Below are 20,285 nucleotides of genomic sequence, written 5' to 3'. Positions count from 1 at the left end.
AGGACAAGTGACGGAAGTGTGTGTGGGGGAACACTTTGGTTCCAGTGATCATAACGCCATTAGTTTCAACTTGATCATGGATAAAGATAGATCTGGTCCTCGGGTTGAGGTTCTAAACTGGAAAAAGGCCAAATTTGAAGAAATGAGAAAGGATCTAAAAAGCGTGGATTGGGACAGGCTGTTCTCTGGCAAGGATGTGATTGGTAAGTGGGAGGCCTTCAAAGGAGAAATTTTGAGAGTGCAGAGTTTGTATGTTCCTGTCAGGATTAAAGGTAAAGTGAATAAGAATAAGGGATATTGGAACTCTGATAAAGAAGAAGAGAGAGATGTATGACATGTAGAGGCAACAGGGAGCAAATAAGATGCTTGAGGAGTATAAAAAGTGCAAGAAACTACTTAAGAAAGAAATCAGGAGGGCTAAAAGAAGACATGAGGTTGCTTTGGCAGACAAGGTGAAGGATAATCCTAAGAGCTTCTACAGGTAGATTAAGAGCAAAAGGATAGTGAGGGATAAAATTGGTCCTCTTGAAGATAAGGCAAACAAGTAGGGAGGTCATGGAACCTATACAGATTAAAGGGGAGGAGGTGCTTGCTGTCTTGAGGCAAATCAGAGTAGATAAATCCCCAAGGCCGGACAGGGTATTCCCTCGGACCTTGAAGGAGACTAGTGTTGAAATTGCAGGGGCCCTGGCAGATATATTTAAAATGTCGGTATCCACGGGTGAGGTGCCGAATGATTGGAGGATAGCTCATGTTGTTCCGTTGTTTAAAAAAGGCTCAAAAAGTAATGCAGGAAATTATAGGCCGGTAAGTTTGACGTCAGTAATAGGTAAATTATTGGAAGGAGTATTAAGAGATGGGATCTACAAATATTTGGATAGACAGGGACTTACTAGGGAGAGTCAACATGGCTTTGTGCGTGGTAGGTCATGTTTAACCAATCTATTAGAGTTTTTCGAGGAGGTTACCAGGAAAGTGGATGAAGGGAAGGCAGTGGATGTTGTCTACATGGACTTCAGTAAGGCCTTTGACAAGGTCCCGCATGGGAGGTTAGTCAGGAAGGTTCAGTCGCTAGGTATACAAGGAGAGGTAGTAAATTGGATTAGACATTGGCTCAATGGAAGAAGCCAGAGAGTGGTAGTGGAGGATTGCTTATCTGAGTGGAGGCCTGTGACTAGTGGTGTGGTAAGAAGTTTAACAACACCAGGTTAAAGTCCAACAGGTTTATTTGGTAGCAAAAGCCACACAAGCTTTCGAGGCTCTAAGCCCCTTCTTCAGGTGAGTGGGAATTCTGTTCACAAACAGAATTTATAAAGACACAGACTCAATTTACATGAATAATGGTTGGAATGCGAATACTTACAACTAATCCAGTCTTTAAGAAACAAAACAATGGGAGTGGAGAGAGCATCAAGACAGGCTAAAAAGATGTGTATTGTGTTAGTGGTGTGCCACAGGGATCAGTGCTGGGTCCATTGTTGTTTGTCATCTATATCAATGATCTGGATGATAATGTGGTAAATTGGATCAGCAGGTTTGCTGATGATACAAAGATTGGAGGTGTAGTGGACAGTGTGGAAGGTTTTCAAAGCTTGCAGAGGGATTTGGACCAGCTCGAAAAATGGCAGATGGAGTTTAATGCAGACAATTGTGAGGTATTGCACTTTGGAAGGACACCAAGGTGGAACATACAAGGTAAATGGTAGGACACTGAAGAATGCAGTAGAACAGAGGGATCTGGGAATACAGATACATAATTCCCTAAAAGTGGCGTCACAGGTAGATAGGGTCGTAAAGAGTGCTTTTGGTACATTGGCCTTTATAAATCAAAGTATTGAGTATAGGAGTTGGAATGTTATGGTGAGGTTGTATAAGACATTGGTGAGGCTGAATTTAGAGTATTGTGTGCAGTTTTGGTCACCTAATTACGGGAAGGATATTAATAAGGTTGAAAGAGTGCAGAGAAGGTTTACAAGGATGTTGCAGGGACTTGAGAAACTGAATTACAGAGAAAGGTTGAATAGGTTAGGACTTTATTCCCTGGAGCGTAGAAGAATGAGGAGAGATTTGATAGAGTTGTATAAAATTATGATGGGTATAGATAGAGTGAATGCCAGCAGGCTTTTTCCACTGAGGCTACGGGAGAAAATAACTAGAGGACATGGGTTAAGGGTGAGGGGGGAAAAGTTTAAAGGGAATATTAGAGGGGGCTTCTTCACACAGAGAGTGGTGGGAGTTTGGAATGAGCTGCCAGATGAGGTGGTGAATGCAGGCTCACTTTTAACATTTAAGAAAAACTTGGACAGGTACATGGATGAGAGGGGTGTGAAGGGATATGGTCCAGGTGCAGGTCAGTGGGACTAGGCTCAAAAATGGTTCGGCACTGTCAAGAAGGGCCAAAAGGCCTGTTTCTGTGCTGTAATGTTCTATGGTTCTATGGTTCTAACCCTCACCAACCTTTACAGATGCACCATAGAAAGCATTCTTTCTGGTTGTATCACAGCTTAGTATGGCTGCTGCTCTGCCCAAGACCGCAAGGAACTACAAAAGATCGTGAATGTAGCCCAATCCATCACGCAAACCAGCCTCCCATCCATTGACTCTGTCTATACTTCCCGCTGCCTCGGCAAAGCAGCCAGTATAATTAAGGATCCCACGCACCCCGGACATTCTCTCTTCCACATTCTTTCTTCGGGAAAAAGATACAAAAGTCTGAGGTCACATACCAAACGACTCAAGAACAGCTTCTTCCCTGTTGCTGTCAGACTTTTGAATGAACTTACCTTGCATTAAGTTGATCTTTCTCTGCACCCTAGCTATGACTGTAACACTACATTCTGCACTCTCTCGTTTCCTTGTCTATGAACGGTATGTTTTGTCTGTATAGCGCGCACGAAACAATACTTTTCACTATGTTAATACATGTGACAATAATAAATCAAATCAAAGCAGATTGTACTGAGGGATCAAGGCGTTTTCTGCTGACACTAACTTGGATGTGTAACAAATTGTAAGCTCGCAGGAAGTCTGCTGGCTCCCAGGAACCAGCTGCCCCTAAGATTAACATCCCTCTGGAAAAAGTCAGCCCAGTACAAGTGTAGATCCAAAAGCATAGCAAGGAGTGGGTGTCAATAATCTTCCAGAAAGTGCAAGGCCATCTGGAGGAGTCCAGAAGCCTTCTCTCGCAGGAAATAGTGCCAGCAATGCATGGTACCCAGGCCAACCTTGCAAGCGTGGAAAGCCTGGGGCAAGACGTCTGAGCCATGACTGATGACATTCAAGGCTTGACCTTCTCTGATGTCCATGGCTGAGGTACAGGACAGCAGGGTCAATCACACACGGACACGTCACTGGGACAGCTGGATGTTGCTACGACGCTCCAGAGCTTAGCCCATTCACCCCAGACCATGACTCAGGGCATCAACAGCATGGCCCAGTCACACCAGACCATGGCTGAGGGCATCACCAGCATGGCTCAGACAATGGCAGGCTTCCAGAATGAAGTTGAGGCTTCTGGCATTCACTCCAGCTGCCCCTCTGTCTGATGGTGACCCAGGGGCCACCGAGAACCCCAAGGGAGGAGGGAGTGCTGGACCCCATCCCAGGGCCTTCCACCAGGGAGACACCAACGCATATCCGGGGAAGCGGACAGAATGGCATGACACGGTGTCATCTGTGACACCGGAAAGTCGGCCCAGACCCTCCAGAAGATGCCCATCCAGGGCACCACAGGCCAGAGCAGACCGCCTCCACTTCTGGTGTGCCATCTGGGGGAGCACCTAGAAAGATTGAGGGAGGAAAATAAGATTAGCAAGATACAGGACCACTGAATTGCAAGGGTGCATTCTCACAGCTTTAGTTCGAGAGAAGGGGGCACAAAGTGTTATGTCTCACTATTACACCAGTGTTCATGTACAGAGCGAGTTGCCTTTCACTGTGTGCACTTACCTTCAGCAATGGGGGGTGGGGGCATGGGCTGGGAGTTTTCTGTCTCCAGCTCAGAGCTTTAAACAGGCCCTACAGCCTTATCCTCAGGTGGGAGGCCACGAGAGCACCAGACATTCTTGTTTGACAGCTCCACCATTCACCACCTTTAACTTTGGTCCGGATGAAACTGCCCCCATCGCACACTCCGGAATGAGCCAGCAGGTCAGTGGAATGACATAAGGTCAGAATCAGACATGTAATGATGAGGAGCAACAGAGCTTTCCTCATAGCAAGTCATCATCACCCTCCTGCCTTCCGAGCAAAGCTGCTGACACGGTCAATTCAGACAGTGATTAACGGTGACCCTTGGAGGGGGTTAGGGGGAGCACAATTTGTGGAACGGGGTAAAGGTTGAAAGGAAGAAGGGAGACAAGGATTGGAGGAAGTGGGGATGAGACCACGGTTGGAGGAAAGGGGGAGTCAAGGGTTGGAGGACAGGAGGGGGCGGGGGAGTGGGGACAGTGAGACACGGGTTGGAAAGGAACTCCACCAGTGTGGTCAATACATCGGAACTGTGTGGTTAGCACTGCTGCCTCAGTGTCAGGGACCCAGGTTCAATTCCCGGTTTGGGTCACTTTCTGGGCAGAGTCTGCACGTTCTCCCCTGCATGGGTTTCCTCTGGATGCTCTGGTTTCCTCCCAAAAGACATGCTGGTTGGGTGCATTGGCCATGCTAAAATTCTCCCTTCGTGCACCCGAACAGGCATCGGAGTGTGGTGACTAGGAGATTTTCACAGTAACTTCATTGCAGTGTGAATGTAAGCCTACTTGTGACACTAATAAACCTAAACTTTAGAAACTTGCTTTCAGAAGGCCAGTGCACTCCTTGGTCGCATTTCTGGTGGCAGAGTGGGCTTCATTGTAGCAGGATTCTGCCTTGATCCCAGGCCTCCTCACAGGCATCATTACCCAGTCCCCCACTAGCCAGCCCCTCAGTTCCCCTAAGATGCTGGGGACCTCCAAATGTTGCAGGATTTTATTTATTTATTAGTCACAAGTAAGGCTTATATTAACACTGCAATGAAGTTACTGTGAAATTGTGATGAATGTGTCATGCACTCCCACTGACGTGCATGATTTTCAGTGGGTGGTCGCACACCAGCTGCTGTTCAGGGAGTGCAACCCCTTCCTGTTGATAAAGGGCACTCTCCATGTTGAGATGGTGCCCGCAGGGTGATGTGTGCCATCGATCGCCCCTTGGACCTGAGGCAATCTGATGGGCCCGGTCCAGGTTAAAGGAGATGTGGTCAGATGTCCTGGAAAACAGAGCAACTCACAGCTACACCTGTGCACGGAAAATTGAGATACAGCACAGTTCTGAAGAAACAGCAGCAATGAGACCAAACAATTTTTCGGTAGCATGGCCAAATGGTGCAAGGTGCTGTATTCATGCTCTAGTTTCTGAGGAGGAATGTGTTCAAATCCCACCACTGACAGAGTTTCAGTTGATTTTTAGGGGGTGACGATGATGTGGTAGTGTCAGTGGACTAATCCAGAGGTCCAGACCATTGTACACAGGTGCTGCTGGAATTTAAATTCAATTCATTATTTTAAAAAACCTGAAATTGCAAATTAGTCTCAGTATTGGGAAAATCCATTAGTTCACTGTCCTCATGTTCTTTAGGGAAGGAAATCTGCCATCCTTACCTGGTCTGACCTACATGTGACTCCATGCTTACAGCAATGTGTTTGTACATCTCTATGATTCACTGTTCATTCATGGGGCTGAATTCAACTGATAAGCCAACAGAGTTCAGCCTTGAAAGAAAAAAATTGTATCTCAATTTGCTTAATTTATTTAGAGCTCAAATAATGAGGTAATTCTGCACTTTGTCCAGCAGTACTTGGAATAAGCTGTACAGTCCTACAGATATTCAAAGTTCACAAAAAGTGATTGAAGGGTTAGAGGGATTGGATTATGAGAAGCGATGATCTAGTTTGGGAATGTTCTCACTGGAACAGAGAACCATAGAATCTGTACAGTAATCATAGAAACCCTACAGTGCAGAAGGAGGCCATTTGGCCCATCGAGTCTGTACAGACTCTCCAAAAGACCACCCCTCCCAGGCTCTCCCCCTGTATTTAATATGGCTAATCCACCTAATTTACATGTCTTTCGGACGTTGGGAGGAAACTGGAGTACATGGAGGATGCCCATGCAGACACGGGGAGAACATGCAAACGCCACACAATCACTTAAGGCTGGAATTGAACCTGGATCCCTGGCGCTGTGAGGCAGCAGTGCTAACCACTGTGCCACCCATATTTGAGAGGTGACATAATTGCTGTTTTTAGGATTCTAACCACAACAAACTATTTCACCTTTCTGAGTTTAGGAGAACCAGACGACACAGGAAGGGAGGTAAAATCAAAAAAATGCTGTGGAATTTCCTGGCCCTGTCCTGGTGGTTTTACCTGTTGCAGATGCAACAAACCATTTAAATGACTATTGACTTAGCAGGACTGGAAGATCCTGCCTCCAGGAGGGGCTGAAAAATCCCTGCCATTAATTATTCCAGTGAGTGAAAAATCAATCTGGAAAGGTTGCTTGGGGAGAATGAGACAATGCTGTGTTATTCAAATGAAATTAAATAGGTTTGTTTCAGAAAAGAACAATTTGGAATACATATGAGAATATTTTAAGATGTGCTTGGGAGGAACAAGTAACTTTGGACCTATGGTTCCCAAAGGTCTCCACCAGTGGAGAATTTTGTTCATCTCTTGCTCGAGTGCTCTGAAGGATAATTGATAGGAATTTATTTCTGTGATTAGTCAATTGCGGCACAAATGTCTTATCATGTGATTACCAGGGAGGTAAACCCTCTAGGTGAATGTAAAAGACCAAAGGCGCTATTCTGAAGAAGAGTAAGGAGTCTCACAACACCAGGTTAAAGTCCAGCAGGTTTATTTGGCAGCACTAACTTTCGGAGTCTCAGGCTCCTTCATCAGGTGAGTGAAGAGCTGTGTTCACAAACAAGGCATATATAGACACAAACTCAATTTACAAGATAATGGTTGGAATGCGAGTCTTTACAGGTAATCAAGTCTTAAAGGTACAGACAATGTGAGTGGAGAGAGGACCAAGCACAGGTTCAAGAGGTGTGTATTGTCTCCAGCCAGAATAGTTAGTGAGATTTTGCAAGCCCAGGCAAGTCGTGGGGGTTACAGATAGTGTGACATGAACCCAAGATCCTGGTTGAGGCCATCCTCGTGTGCGGAACTTGGCTATCAGTTTCTGCTCAGTGATTCTCAGTGATTCTGCGTTGTCGTGTGCCGTGAAGGCCGGGCGGCCTTCATGACACACGACAGCGCAGAATCGCTGAGCAGAAACTGATAGCCAAGTTCCGCACACATGAGGATGGCCTCAACCGGGATCTTGGGTGACATAGAACATAGAAAAAATACAGCACAAACAGGCCCTTCGGCCCACAAGTTGCGCCGGTCATGTCCCTACCTACCTAGGCTTATATATAGGCTTACCTATAACCCTCAATCCTATTAAGTCCCATGGACTCATCCAGAAGTCTCTTAAAAGACTCTATCGAGTTTGCCTCCACCACCACTGACGGCAGCCGATTCCACACACCCACCACCCTCTGAGTGAAAAACTTACCTCTGACATTTCCTCTGTACCTACTCCCCAGCACCTTAAACCTGTGCCCTCTCGTAGCAGCCATTTCAGCCCTGGGAAAAAGCCTCCGAGAATCCACCCGATGTATGCCTCTCAACATCTTGTACACCTCTATCGGGTCACCTCTCATCCTTCGTCTCTCCAAGGAAAAAAGACCGAGCTCCCTCAGCCTATCCTCATAAGGCATGCCACCCAATCCAGGCAACATCCTTGTAAATCTTCTCTGCACCCTTTCAATAATTCATGTCACTATCTGTAACCCCCACGACTTGCCTGGGCTTGCAAAATCTCACTAACTTTCCTGGCTGGAGACAATACACATCTCTTTAACCTGTGCTTTTCCCTCTCTCCACTCACATTGTCTGTACCTTTAAGACTTGACTACCTGTAAAGACTCGCATTCCAACCATTATCTTGTAAATTGAGTTTGTGTCTGTATATGCCCTGTTTGTGAACACAACTCCTCACTCACCTGATGAAGGAGCCTGAGATTCCGAAAGCTAGTTTTGCCAAATAAACCTGCTGGACTTTAATCTGGTGTTGTGAGACTTCTTACTGTGCTTACCCCAGTCCAACGTTGGCATCTCCGCATCATTCTGAAGAAGAGCAGGGGGGTTCTCCCCAGTATTCTCGCTAATGTTTATCTCTTAATCACAATAACACATCAGCTGGGACTTGCTGTGTACAAATTTATTTCTGCAATTCCAACAGAGTGACTGCACTTCATAAAGCTTTTGTGGACAGGAGGGGAGGTTTAATTTAAACAGCCCTGATTTCGCCTCTCGCCACCATCCATAAACAGAACGGTGTTTTTAATTTGCTTCCCCTTTTATAAGCGGTGACGTATTGCCCAAACCCTCAGCTTTGTTGTGATCCAATTTCTATTAATAACCCTTGTAGTGGGGAATTCTGTTTCAGTGGCTGGATTACTTTAGAAAGTTCTAAAAAGCAACTTTGATAAGTAAACTCTCACAAAGGGAAATGAAATTCAGTTTTTAAAGCGCAATAAATTTTATTTTTTAAACCAGTTTTATTAAAACATAAAAAACTTAAAAACGAAAAGCACACAATAGACAAACAAAGACTTCGACCAAAGGGGGATCCAAGATGGGTCCAACAGCACAACACCACTGAGCTTTCTCCGCAGAATCCACTTTTGTGCCAAGAAATACAATTAATTATACAATTCTGTTATCTGTAAATCAGCCCAGTAATTAGCTTAACATGATCTCAGTTAGTATTTAACATGTCAATCTATTCATGACAGCCCTCTTAAATCAAATTATAATATGACACCTTGAATAGTAGTTTGCTAATGCCTACTCATCCCTTCTTCAACCCACAGCAAACTCAAGATAGGGTAAACTCAGAGGGTTAGTTTTTGAAATGGGGGAGGAAGGTTGCAATTCATACAATAGAAGAGGGATGGAGAAAGAAAGATTTACAGGGCAAAGACTGCAAGAACAAAGAATTATTGTTTCAGTCCAGAATCAAAGTCCAATGATGTATTCCTTCACGGGCATTGGCAGACTGAAAACCTATGCTAGATCATTCTGTTTTCTAGTACACTGACTTCCGTGATGAGATAGGCACATTGAGATGAATCATTCTTGCTGGCAAAGTGACTGCAGTTCCAGCAGGCGCAATGTAGATGGGGCCTGGCATTCAAACCTGGACGGAGTCTTTTTTCTGTGCTGCTGCTTGGGTAGACTGCAAGATGGCAGACTGAGATTCGTAGCTTCACAAGACTATATGACTGGTTCCACCAGCTAGGTGGGGGGTTCGTGTCACATGACTCCCACCTCTGCACTTTGGCTTTGACAGACTGAAATATCTATTATGATATAGAGTATGAGGACTTTGTCCCAATACAAAGGTATCTGATACAAACTATGAATCACACCAGGAAAATAGCCTTAAAGTGACATTATCATGATGGAAAATCAGGATAGCTCTTCCACTTTGGGGGAAGATGAATTGCATATAATTTTATTCTAGTTGGCCCTTAAACAAGGTGGCCTACGGATGCTTTTTAATATAATTTATGTCAGTGCATTGTACACTTATCATTAAAGTAGGAAAATGTTTTTTCATGAGCATGGCGTCTTTTTAGTTTAAGGATAAGTAGTAAATAATTGCTTACATTTTAACTCGGCAGGAGTGCCCTTTATTCTGGAAGATCACTCCTCTCTCAGCCCATTATGTTCTCATTTAGTTTCTGGTTTCTGGATTCATATTGCTCAGTTACTTCTAATTTGCTTGCTTTGAGAGTGATTTTAATAAACCTATTTTATTACTTCAAGTTAAATTCTGATAGCTTGGACATAACTAGATATAAATGGAAAATATTTAAAGTGCTGACTCACCGCGCTGCTATTTCTGTGAAAGAGATTTGGAGAAAAATTAATTGAGCCGCGGACAGCCAGCTCATTGTTTGCTTTCCTTTATTCATAGACAACTGATGTGATTTAAATGACTGCTGTCAGAGCTCCTTGAAGTGGCTGTCAAGTTAATAACAGAACCCTCATCATTTGCACAGTTACATTTATGGGCAATGTTGGCAGCTTGACCTGAGTGCTGATCACTTTGCTGCTGTGTTTTCACCACCTACTTTTGAGCCAAGTCACCTCTTTGGAAAAAAGCCAATTTATCTCTTAAAGGCTGTGATCACTGAGGAAAGGTTAACGAGAACGTCCTTCAGTTTGACTCACTCCGAATTGTAGCCATAATGCTCATTTTATACATTTGACCTTCAGGATACAACATAGAACATTACAGCGCAGTACAGGCCCTTCGGCCCTCGATGTTGCGTCGACCTGTGAAACCAATCTAAAGCCCATCTAACCTACACTATTCCAATATCATCCATATGTTTATCCAATAACCATTTGAATGCTCTTAATGTTGACGAGTCCACTACTGCTGCAGGCAGGGCATTCCACGCCCTTACTACTCTCTGAGTAAAGAACCTACCTCTGACATCTGTCCTATATCTATCACCCCTCAATTTAAAGCTATGTCCCCTCGTGTTAAGCATCACCATCCGAGGAAAAAGGCTCTCATTATCCACCCTATCTAATCCTCTGATCATCTTGTATGCCTCTATTAAGTCACCTCTTAACCTTCTCTCGAACGAAAACAACCTCAAGCCCCTCAGCCTTTCCTCATACGATTTTCCCACCATACCAGGCAACATCCTGGTAAATCTCCTCTGCACCCTTTCCAACACTTCCACATCCTTCCTATAATGTGGCGACCAGAACTGTACGCAATACTCCAAATGCGGCCGCACCAGAGTTTTGTACAGTTGCAACATGACCTCCTGTCTCCGAAACTCAATCCCTCTATCAATAAAAGCTAACACACCGTACGCCTTCTTAACAACCCTATCAACCTGGGTGCCAACTTTCAGGGATCTATGCACATGGACACCCAGATCCCTCTGTTCATCCACACTACCATCTTACCATTAGCCCAGTACTCTGTATTCCTGTTACCCCTTCCAAAGTGAATCATTTTGCATTTTTCCACATTAAACTCCATTTGCCACCTCTCAGCCCAGCTCTGCAGCTTATCTATGTCCCTCTGTAACCTGCCACTTCCCTCCGCACTGTCTACAACTCCACCGACTTTAGTGTCATCCGCAAATTTACTAACCCATTCTTCTATGCCCTCATCCAGGTCATTAATAAAAATGACAAACAGCAGTGGCCCTAAAATAGATCCTTGCGGTACACCACTAGTAACTGAACTCCAGGATGAATATTTCCCATCAACCACCACCCTCTGTTTTCTTACAGCTAGCCAATTCCTGATCCAAACCACTAAATCACCCTCAATCCCATGTGTCCGTATTTTCTGCAAAAGCTTACCATGGGGAACCTTATCAAACGCTTTGCTGAAATCCATATACACCACATCAACCGCTTTACACTCATCCACCTCGTTGGTCACCTTCTCAAAGAACTCAATAAGGTTTGTGAGGCACGACCTACCCTTCACAAAACCGTGCTGACTATCCCTAATCAAATTATTCCTTTCCAGCTGATTATAAATCCTATCTCTTATAATCCTTTCCAATACTTTGCCCACAACAGAAGTAAGGCTCACCGGTCTATAATTACCAGGGTTGTCCCTACTCCCCTTTTTGAACAAGGGGACAACATTTGCTATCCTCCAGTCTTCTGGCACTGTTCCAGTAGGCAATGACGACCCAAAGATCAAAGCCAAAGGCTCTGCAATCTCCTCTCTAGCCTCCCAGAGAATCCTAGGATAAATCCCATCCGGCCCTGGGGACTTATCTATTTTTACTCTTTCCAGAATTGCTAACACCTCCTCCTTATGAACATCAATCCCATCCAGTCCAACAGCCTGCATCTCAGTACTCCCCTCGACACTGTCCCTCTCCAGTGTGAATACTGACGAAAAATATTCATTTAGTGCCTCTCCTATCTCTTCAGACTCCACGCACAACTTCCCACTCCTGTCCTTGACTGGCCCTAATCTTACCCTAGTCATTCTTTTACTCCTGACATACCTATAGAAAGCTTTAGGGTTTTCCTTGATCCTACCTGCCAAAGACTTCTCATGTCCCCTCCTGGCTCTTCTTAACTCTTTCTTTAGGTCCTTCCTGGCTAACTTGTAACTCTCAAGCTCCCTAACCGAGCCTTCACGTCTCATCTTTACATAAGTCTCCTCCTTCACAAGAGATTCAACCTCCTTCGTAAACCACGGTTCCCTCACACGTCTGCTTCCTCCCTGCCTGACAGGTACATATTTATCAAGGGCGCGTAGTAGCTGTTCCTTGAACAAGTTCCACATTACAATTGTGCCCATCCCCTGCAGTTTCCTGCCCCAACCTATGCCAGCTAAATCTTGCTTCATCGCATCATAATTTCCTTTCCCCCAGCTATAACTCTTGCCCTTTGGTATATACCTATCCTTTTCCATAGCTAAGGTAAATGTAATCGAATTGTGGTCACTGTCACCAAAGTGCTCACCTACCTCCAAATCTAACACCTGGCCTGGTTCATTACCCAGTACCAAATCCAATGTGGCCTCGCCTCTAGTTGGTCTATCTACATACTGTGTCAGGAAGCCTTCCTGCACACATTGGACAAAAACCGACCCCTCCAAAGTACTCGAACTATAGCGTTTCCAGTCAATATTTGTAAACTTAAAGTCCCCCAGTACAACTACCCTGTTACTTTCGCTCCTATCCAGAATCATCTTTGCAATCTTTTCCTCTACATCTTTGGAACTTTTCGGAGGTCTATAAAAAAAACTCCCAACAGGGTGACCTCCTTTCCTGTTTCTAACCTCAGCCCAAACTACCTCAGTAGACGAGTCCTCATCAAAAGTCCTTTCTGCCTACGTAATACTATCCTTGACTAACAATGCCACACCTCCCCCTCTTTTACCACCTTCCCTGCACTTACTGAAACATCTAAACCCTGGAACCTGCAACAACCATTCCTGTCCCTGCTCTATCCATGTCTCCGAGATGGCCACAACATCAAACTCCCAGGTACCAACCCATGCTGCAAGTTCACCCACCTTATTCCGGATGCTCCTGGCATTGAAGTATACACACTTCAAACCACCTTCCTGCCTGCCAGTACACTCCTGCGACCCTGAAACCTCATCCATGACCTCAGTACTCTCAACCTCCTGTACACCGGAGCTACAATTCAGGTACCCTGCTGAATTAGTTTAAACCCTCCCGAAGAGCATTAGCAAATTTCCCCCCCAAGATATTGGTACCCCTCTGATTCGGGTGCAGACCATCCTGTTTGTAGAGGTCCCACCTACCCCAGAAAGAGCCCCAATTGTCGAGGTATCTGAAACCCTCCCTCCTGCACCATCCCTGTAACCACGTGTTCAACTGCTCTCTTTCCCTATTCCTCTCCTCACTATCACGTGGCACGGGTAACAAACCAGAGATAACAACTCTGTTTGTTCTAACCCTAAGCTTCCACCCTAACTCCCTGAATTTCTGCCTTACATCCCCACCCCTTTTCCTACCTATGTCTTGAGTGCCTATGTGAACCACAACTTGGGGCTGGTCCCCCTCCCCCTTAAGGATTTCGAAAACACGATCCGAGACATCATGGACTCTGGCTCTGGGAGGCAACACACCAACCGCGAGTCTCTCTCGTTCCCGCAGAATCTCCTATCCGTCCCTTTAACTATGGAGTCCCCAATGACTAATCCTCTACACCTCTCCCCCCCTTCCCTTCTGAGCCACAAGGACAGACTCTGAGTCAGTGACCTGTACATTGTGGCTTACCCCTGCTAAGTCTCCCCCCCCCCCCCCCCCCCCACAACAGCATCCAAAAGTGTACTGTCCCCAATTTCTACTACATTTCTTGTTTCTCCCCCCACTTGGACAGCTCCCTGTACCTTGGTGCTGTGGTTAGTTTGCTCATCCTCCCTTTTCCCTCCCCTTCTGAGCTGCCGGGCCAGACTCTGCGCCGGAGGCACGGCCACTATTGCTTCCCCCAGGTAGGCTGCTCCCCTCAACAGCACTCAAACAGGGGTACTTATTTTTAAGGGGCACAACCACTGGGGTACTCTCTAGTACCTGACCTTTCCCCTTCCCCTTCCTAACCGTGACCCACTTGTCTGCCTTCCGTGGCCCCGGTGTGACCACCTTCCTGTAACTCCTATCTATCACCTCCTCATTCTCCCTAACCAAACGAAGCTCATTGAGCTGCAGCTCCAGTTCCCTAATGTGGTCCCTTAGGAGCTGCACCTCAACGCACCTGGTGTCCAGATATGGACGTCCGGGAGGCTACGAGACTCCAGGACCTCCCGCATCCGACACTGAGAACAACAAACTGGCCTCACAATCATAATTCCCCCTTTCTTCCAATGATACAGGAAAAACTGTCTAAACCTACCCCACCTCTGCCTGTTTACGCCGAAGCCCGATGAGCCAAAGCCCGTCAGCTCTCACTCTGCTTCCCACTCACTCCACTGCCCGCTATGACGCTGCCCGCTTAATAGTGCAGCCTACTTATATACCTCGCGCGTGGTGAAGAAAATTTAGACCCTTCCCACAACCCCCAGCGTCCTACTTCCGGGTTAGAATTCAAAGTTATTTTTTTTAAAACACCCGCGAAAAAGTACTTTAAACTAAATTAAAAGTATTATTTTGTAACGGCATGCATGAAATTTGTTTTTGTACCATTTTTACCCCACACACACACACACACACACACAAATTCCCACCCCGGCTGGGCCATCTGTTACGTGTTTCAGATTGTCCTTTGACTCACTGCCATTTGTTTGTTCTGCCATTTACGCTTCTGATCTCTTAATGGGCTGCTAGCACCGTCCTTCTCAGCCTTGATCACCACCTTTTACATCCCCATCATCTTTTTGTCTGACATTTTTGTCAGTAACCCCCACCCCCACCCTCACAGTATAAATCTCATCCTATTTTCCTTATATTCAGTTCTGATGAAGAGTCATCCAGACTCAGAACGTCAGTTCTATTCTCTCTCCACAGGTGCGGTCAGATCTGTTGAGTTTTTCCAGCATCTTCTGTTTTTGTGTTGAATATTTTCTTCATTTACTCAAAACTGATTTATCTTAAAAAGTTACGCAAAAAGTTCCCCCATGCAAGACTTCTCGAGAAAGTGAGAGGGCATGGGATCCAAGGGGCTGCTGCCCTGTGGATCCAGAACTGGCTTGCCTGCAGAAGGCAGAGAATGGTTGTAGATGGGTCTTTTTCTGAATGGAGGTTGGTCACCAGTGGAGTGCCCCAGGAATCTGTTCTGGGACCCTTGCTGTTTGTCATTTTCATAAATGACCTGGATGAGGAAGTGGAGGGAGGGGTTGGTAAGTTTGCCGACGACACGAAGGTTGGTGGTGTTGTGGATAGGTTGGAGGGATGTCAGAAGCTGCAGCGTGACATAGATAGGATGCAAGACTGGGCGGAGAAGTGGCAGATGGACTTCAACCCGGATAAATGTGTAGTGGTCCATTTTGGCAGGTCAAATGGGATGAAGGAGTATAATATTAAGGGTAAGACTCTTAGCAGTGTAGAGGATCAGAGGACCTTGGGGTCCGGGTCCATCGGACTCTTAAATCGGCCTCGCAGGTAGAGGAGGTGGTTAAGAAGGCGTATGGTGTGCTGGCCTTCATCAATCGAGGGATTGAGTTTGGGAGTCGGGAGATAATGATGCAGCTTTATAAGACCCTCGTCAGACCCCATTCAGTACTGTGTTCAGTTCTGGTCGCCTAATTACAGGGGGGATGTGGAAATGATTGAAAGGGTGCAGAGGAGATTTACAAGGATGTTGCCTGGATTGGGTGGCATGCCTTATAAGGCTAGGTTGCAGGAGCTCGGTCTGTTCTCCTTGGAGAGACGAAGGATGAGAGGTGACCTGATAGAGGTGTACAAGATGTTGAGAGGTATAGATTGGGTGGATTCTCGGAGGCTTTTTCCCAGGGCTGAAATGGCTGCTACGAGAGGGCACAGGTTTAAGGTGCTGGAGAGTAGGTACAGAGGAAATGTCAGGGGTAAGTTTTTCACTCAAAAGGTTGTGGGTGAGTGGAATCGGCTGCCGTCAGTGGTGGTGGAGGCAAACTCGATCGGGTCTTTTAAGATGAGTACATGGGACTTAATAGGATTGAGGGTTATAGGTAAGCCTATATATAAGCTTGGGTAGGTAGGGACATGACCGGCGCAACTTGTGGGCCGAAGGGCCTGTTTGTGCTGTATTTTTTCTGTGTTCTATGTTCTAAAAATTTACTATAACTAAAGAGCTCTTGTTTCTGATATTTATCACAGAGAAAGGAGACTTTCTTGCTCTGGATTTGGGAGGCTCCAATTTTCGCATTCTGCGTGTAAAAGTGTCTCATGAACGACAGCAGAAGGTGGAGATGGAAACCCAGATCTATCCTACACCAGAGGATATCATGCACGGTAGTGGCGCACGGGTATGGGTTGTTTCATTCACTTTTATGACAAATTGTTTGAAAAGTTATTTAAGGGCGAAGCAGATCACAAAATAAATCGTCCTCAATCATAGAATTTTACAGCCAAATGGATGTAATTGAAAAGAGCTTTGTTCCCGTCCCTTGTCTCATGAAATGCAGAGCCATTGACTCACGCACAGTTCAGACAATGGTAAAAAAACAAATTTCATGCCTGCCAGTAACGTTTCTATATGTTAGTGGCAAAGATAGCCAAGAGAAGGTGAATAGAAACGTTAAAAATTATGATGGAATAAATAGGGAGTCACTTGATAGGGACGGCAGGGTCATCAGTTTAAAATTCTGCTGAGAGGTAGAGATTAGGAGGAATTCTGTATGGAGGGCTGTTCAAGCTTTGGATATTTCGCCACAAGGAAAGACCATTGCATCTTTTCAAAGGAAAAGTGGATAAATGTTTGAAGCAAAGACAGACATAGGATATCAGGAGAGATTGAAATATCCTGTCTCTTTATTAGAGCAATCCACAATTAATCCCAATGAGCTGAATGCCTCCTGTACTGCAAACATCTATGGCAGCAGTAACTCCATTGGCAACAAGAACACTGACAGCAAGATCCCTGTAAACAAAACCCATGCGCCAATGATATCAAATTCACCCAAAACATTTGGGTGAGGTCTTTTGACTGGATGTCCCTGTCAGCTCACTTAGTGATGACACAGGGAAAGCAGCTGTCACCAGTAGCACTCGGCTTTGGGCCATGGCTCATACGTCAGGCAGGCAGAGAGATATCTCAGTCTGCTGCTGGACTGACAGAATCATGGAGGATCGGAGTCTGATTGATTACAGCCAAATCCCTCTGTCAGAAGCAGGTCTGTAATAAAGATGCAATGTAAGATGTATTTTGAAATTAATTCAGACAATGTGGGCGTCGCTGGGTAGGTTGGCATTATTATCCATCCCTAAATGCCCCTGGAAGGTGGTGGTGAGCTGCTGCCTTGAACTGCTGCAGTCCACGTGGTACACCCACAATGTTGTTCGGGAAGGGGTTCCAGGATTTTGATCCAGTGACAGTGAAGGAATGGCGATATGTTTCCGAGTCAGGATGGTGAGTGACTTGGAGAGGAACTTCCAGATGGTTCTGTACCCATGCGTCTACTGCTCTTGTCCTTCTAGATGGTAATGTGTTTGGAAGAAGGATTGGTGAGTTGCTGCAGTGCATCTTGTAGATGGTACACATTGCTGCTACTGCGCATCGGTGATGTAGGGAATGAATGTTTGTGGATGGGATGCCAATCAAGTGGGCTGCTTTGTCCTGGGTGGCATGAGCATCTCTGTTATTCGAGCGGCACTCATCCAGGCAAGTGGAGAGTATTCCATCACACTCCTGGCTTGCACCTTCTGGATCGTGGACAGGCTTTGGGGAATCAGGAGGTACACACTATTTATGTGGCTAATCCAGTTCAGTCTCTGGTCAATCGTAACCTGCATCATGTTGGTACTGGAGGATTCAGTAATGGCAATGCCATTGAATGTCAAGTTAGAATCTCTCTTATTGAGATGGTCATTGCCTGGCATTTGCTTATTTATTTATTAATTAGTGTCACATGTAGGTTTACGTTAACACTGCAAAGAAGTTACCACACTCCAGTGCCTGTTTGGGTACACTGAGGGAGAATTTACCATGGCCAATCCATGTAACCAGCATGTCTTTCAGACTGTGGGAGGAAACCGGAGCACCCAGAAGAAACCCACGCGGACACGTGGAAAATGTACAAACTCCACACAGTCACCCAAGGCTGGAATTGAACCCGGGTCCTTGGTGCTCTGAGGCAGCAGTGCTAACCACTGTGCCACTGGGAATTGAACCTGGGTCCCTGGCGCTGTGAGGCAGCAGTGCTAACCACCGTACTGCTTCAGCTTAGTGGCCGGGAGTGGCGAATCCAGCAAGAGCTGAAAAGTCAGAAACACATCGATGTAAAAACAGTTTGAAATTTTCCCAATGGCGGGTCGGTTATCCCACTGCCTGGAGGCATGAAGACCTTTAGCATTCGTCTGCACCTCATGAATGTTTATCAAAACAACTGCTTGCCGAAATCAGGTCTTCCGGTCTTGCCAGAAAACCTCAAACCTGTTTGAAAAGAGTGACATGCACTTGGTGACCTTCAGTTTGCGTGAGACTTTGAAGTGAGTGCAACAATCACAGCCTACCTGCATAATGCTGCACTGCAGCTGTTGTGCTGAACACCACTCTGCTGGGGCAGACCAGTTCTTACCCTCCAGCTCCATGCCAAACTGGTGTTTATGGACAACACTGTGCCATGGGACTCATGGACCCTCCACTCCTCCAATGGACTGAAGTTCAACCAGGGGTGGGCGCAAGGGAGGTGGGCTGGGGTGGAGGCATTGCCTGACGAAGGCAAGGGGGTGATGAGTAAGGAGGCTTGTCCGAGGGCCGGTGCAGAGAGGTGTTGTGGGTAGGAATGTCTGGGAGATAGGGGCTACCCACCGAAAAAGTGGCTGATAACTCTGGTGTGTCGCTCTCAGACTCGGACTGAGGAGAGGTGCAATGCTGCTCGCAACTCCACAAGCTTCCTCATAGAGCAGACCATAGGACTTCATAGATGTGATTCAGCTGGCTCTCTGCAGTAAATATCAAAGAGGGTTTCCTGCACTATCACAGTTTGCAGTGCCCTTCGCAATCTGCCTATGCAAAGAGTGAGACCCCCCAGAAGGACCAAAGGATGGAGTGTGAGCAACATGACAGATGGGATGGTGGTTATGTGAATGTTAGAGAGAATCTCCATTACAAGGGAGGAAGTGTTAGGTTTTTTAGGTAACATTAAAACTGACAAATCCCCAGGGCCTGATGGCATCCATCCTAGACTGCTCAGGGAGACAAGAGATGTAATTGCTGGGCCTCTGACGGAAATCTTTGTCTCTTCGTTGGACACGTGAGGTCCCTGAGGATTGGAGGATAGCGAATGTGGTACCGTTATTTAAGAAGGGTAGCAGGGATAACCCGGATTATTATAGGCCAGTGAGCTTGACATCCGTGGTAGGGAAGTTGTTGGAGAGGATTCTTAGAGACAGGATGTATGCGCATTTAGAACGGAACAATCTCATTAGTGACAGACATCATGGTTTTGTAAGAGGGAGGTCGTGCCTTACAAATTTGGTGGAGTTTTCTGAGGAAGTGACAAAAATGGTTGACGAAGGAAGGGCCGTGGATGTCGTCCATATGGATTTCAGTAAGGCATTTTCCAAAGTCCCTCATGGCAGGTTGGTTAAGAAGGTTAAGGCTCATGGGATACAAGGAGAGGTGGCTAGATGGGTAGAAAACTGGCTTGGCCACAGGAGACAGAGGGTAACAGTCAAAGTGTCTTTTTCAGGCTGGAGGTCTGTGACCAGTGGTGTTCCGCAGGGGTTGTACTGGGACCTCTGCTATTTGTGATATATATAAATGATTTGGAAGAAGGTGTAACTGGTGTGATCAGCAATTTTGCGGATGACACGAAGATGGTTGGACTTGCAGATAGCGATGAATGTTGTCGGACAATACAGCAGGATATAGATAGGCTGGAAAATTGGGCGGAGAAATGGCAGATGGAATTTAATCCAGATAAATGCGAAGTGGTGCATTTTGGAAGAACTAATGTAGGGAGGAGTTATACAATAAATGGCAGAGCCATCAAGAGTATAGAAACACAGAGGGACCTAAGTG

The 20,285-nt window shown here is 45.9% G+C and overlaps 1 protein-coding gene across 3 annotated transcripts in view; it reads left to right on the top strand.

Moving 5' to 3' along the window:
• The window catches only part of hk1 (hexokinase 1), a 135,408-nt gene that overhangs the window by 36,743 nt on the left and 78,380 nt on the right, over positions 1-20,285 (top strand). For 2 of the 3 annotated variants that reach the window (XM_078223677.1, XM_078223678.1), the window contains one exon: positions 16,418-16,566. In XM_078223677.1, coding sequence (XP_078079803.1) covers positions 16,418-16,566 — 149 coding nt within the window. Of the gene's footprint in view, positions 1-16,417; positions 16,567-17,306; positions 17,434-20,285 lie in introns of those variants that run through there. The other variant, XM_078223679.1, reaches the window with a different exon arrangement.

This window comes from Mustelus asterias, chromosome 11 (assembly GCF_964213995.1).
Source record: "Mustelus asterias chromosome 11, sMusAst1.hap1.1, whole genome shotgun sequence".
In the NCBI taxonomy this organism is placed as follows: Eukaryota; Metazoa; Chordata; class Chondrichthyes; order Carcharhiniformes; family Triakidae; genus Mustelus; species Mustelus asterias.
This window is presented reverse-complemented; position numbering and strand designations above follow the sequence as displayed.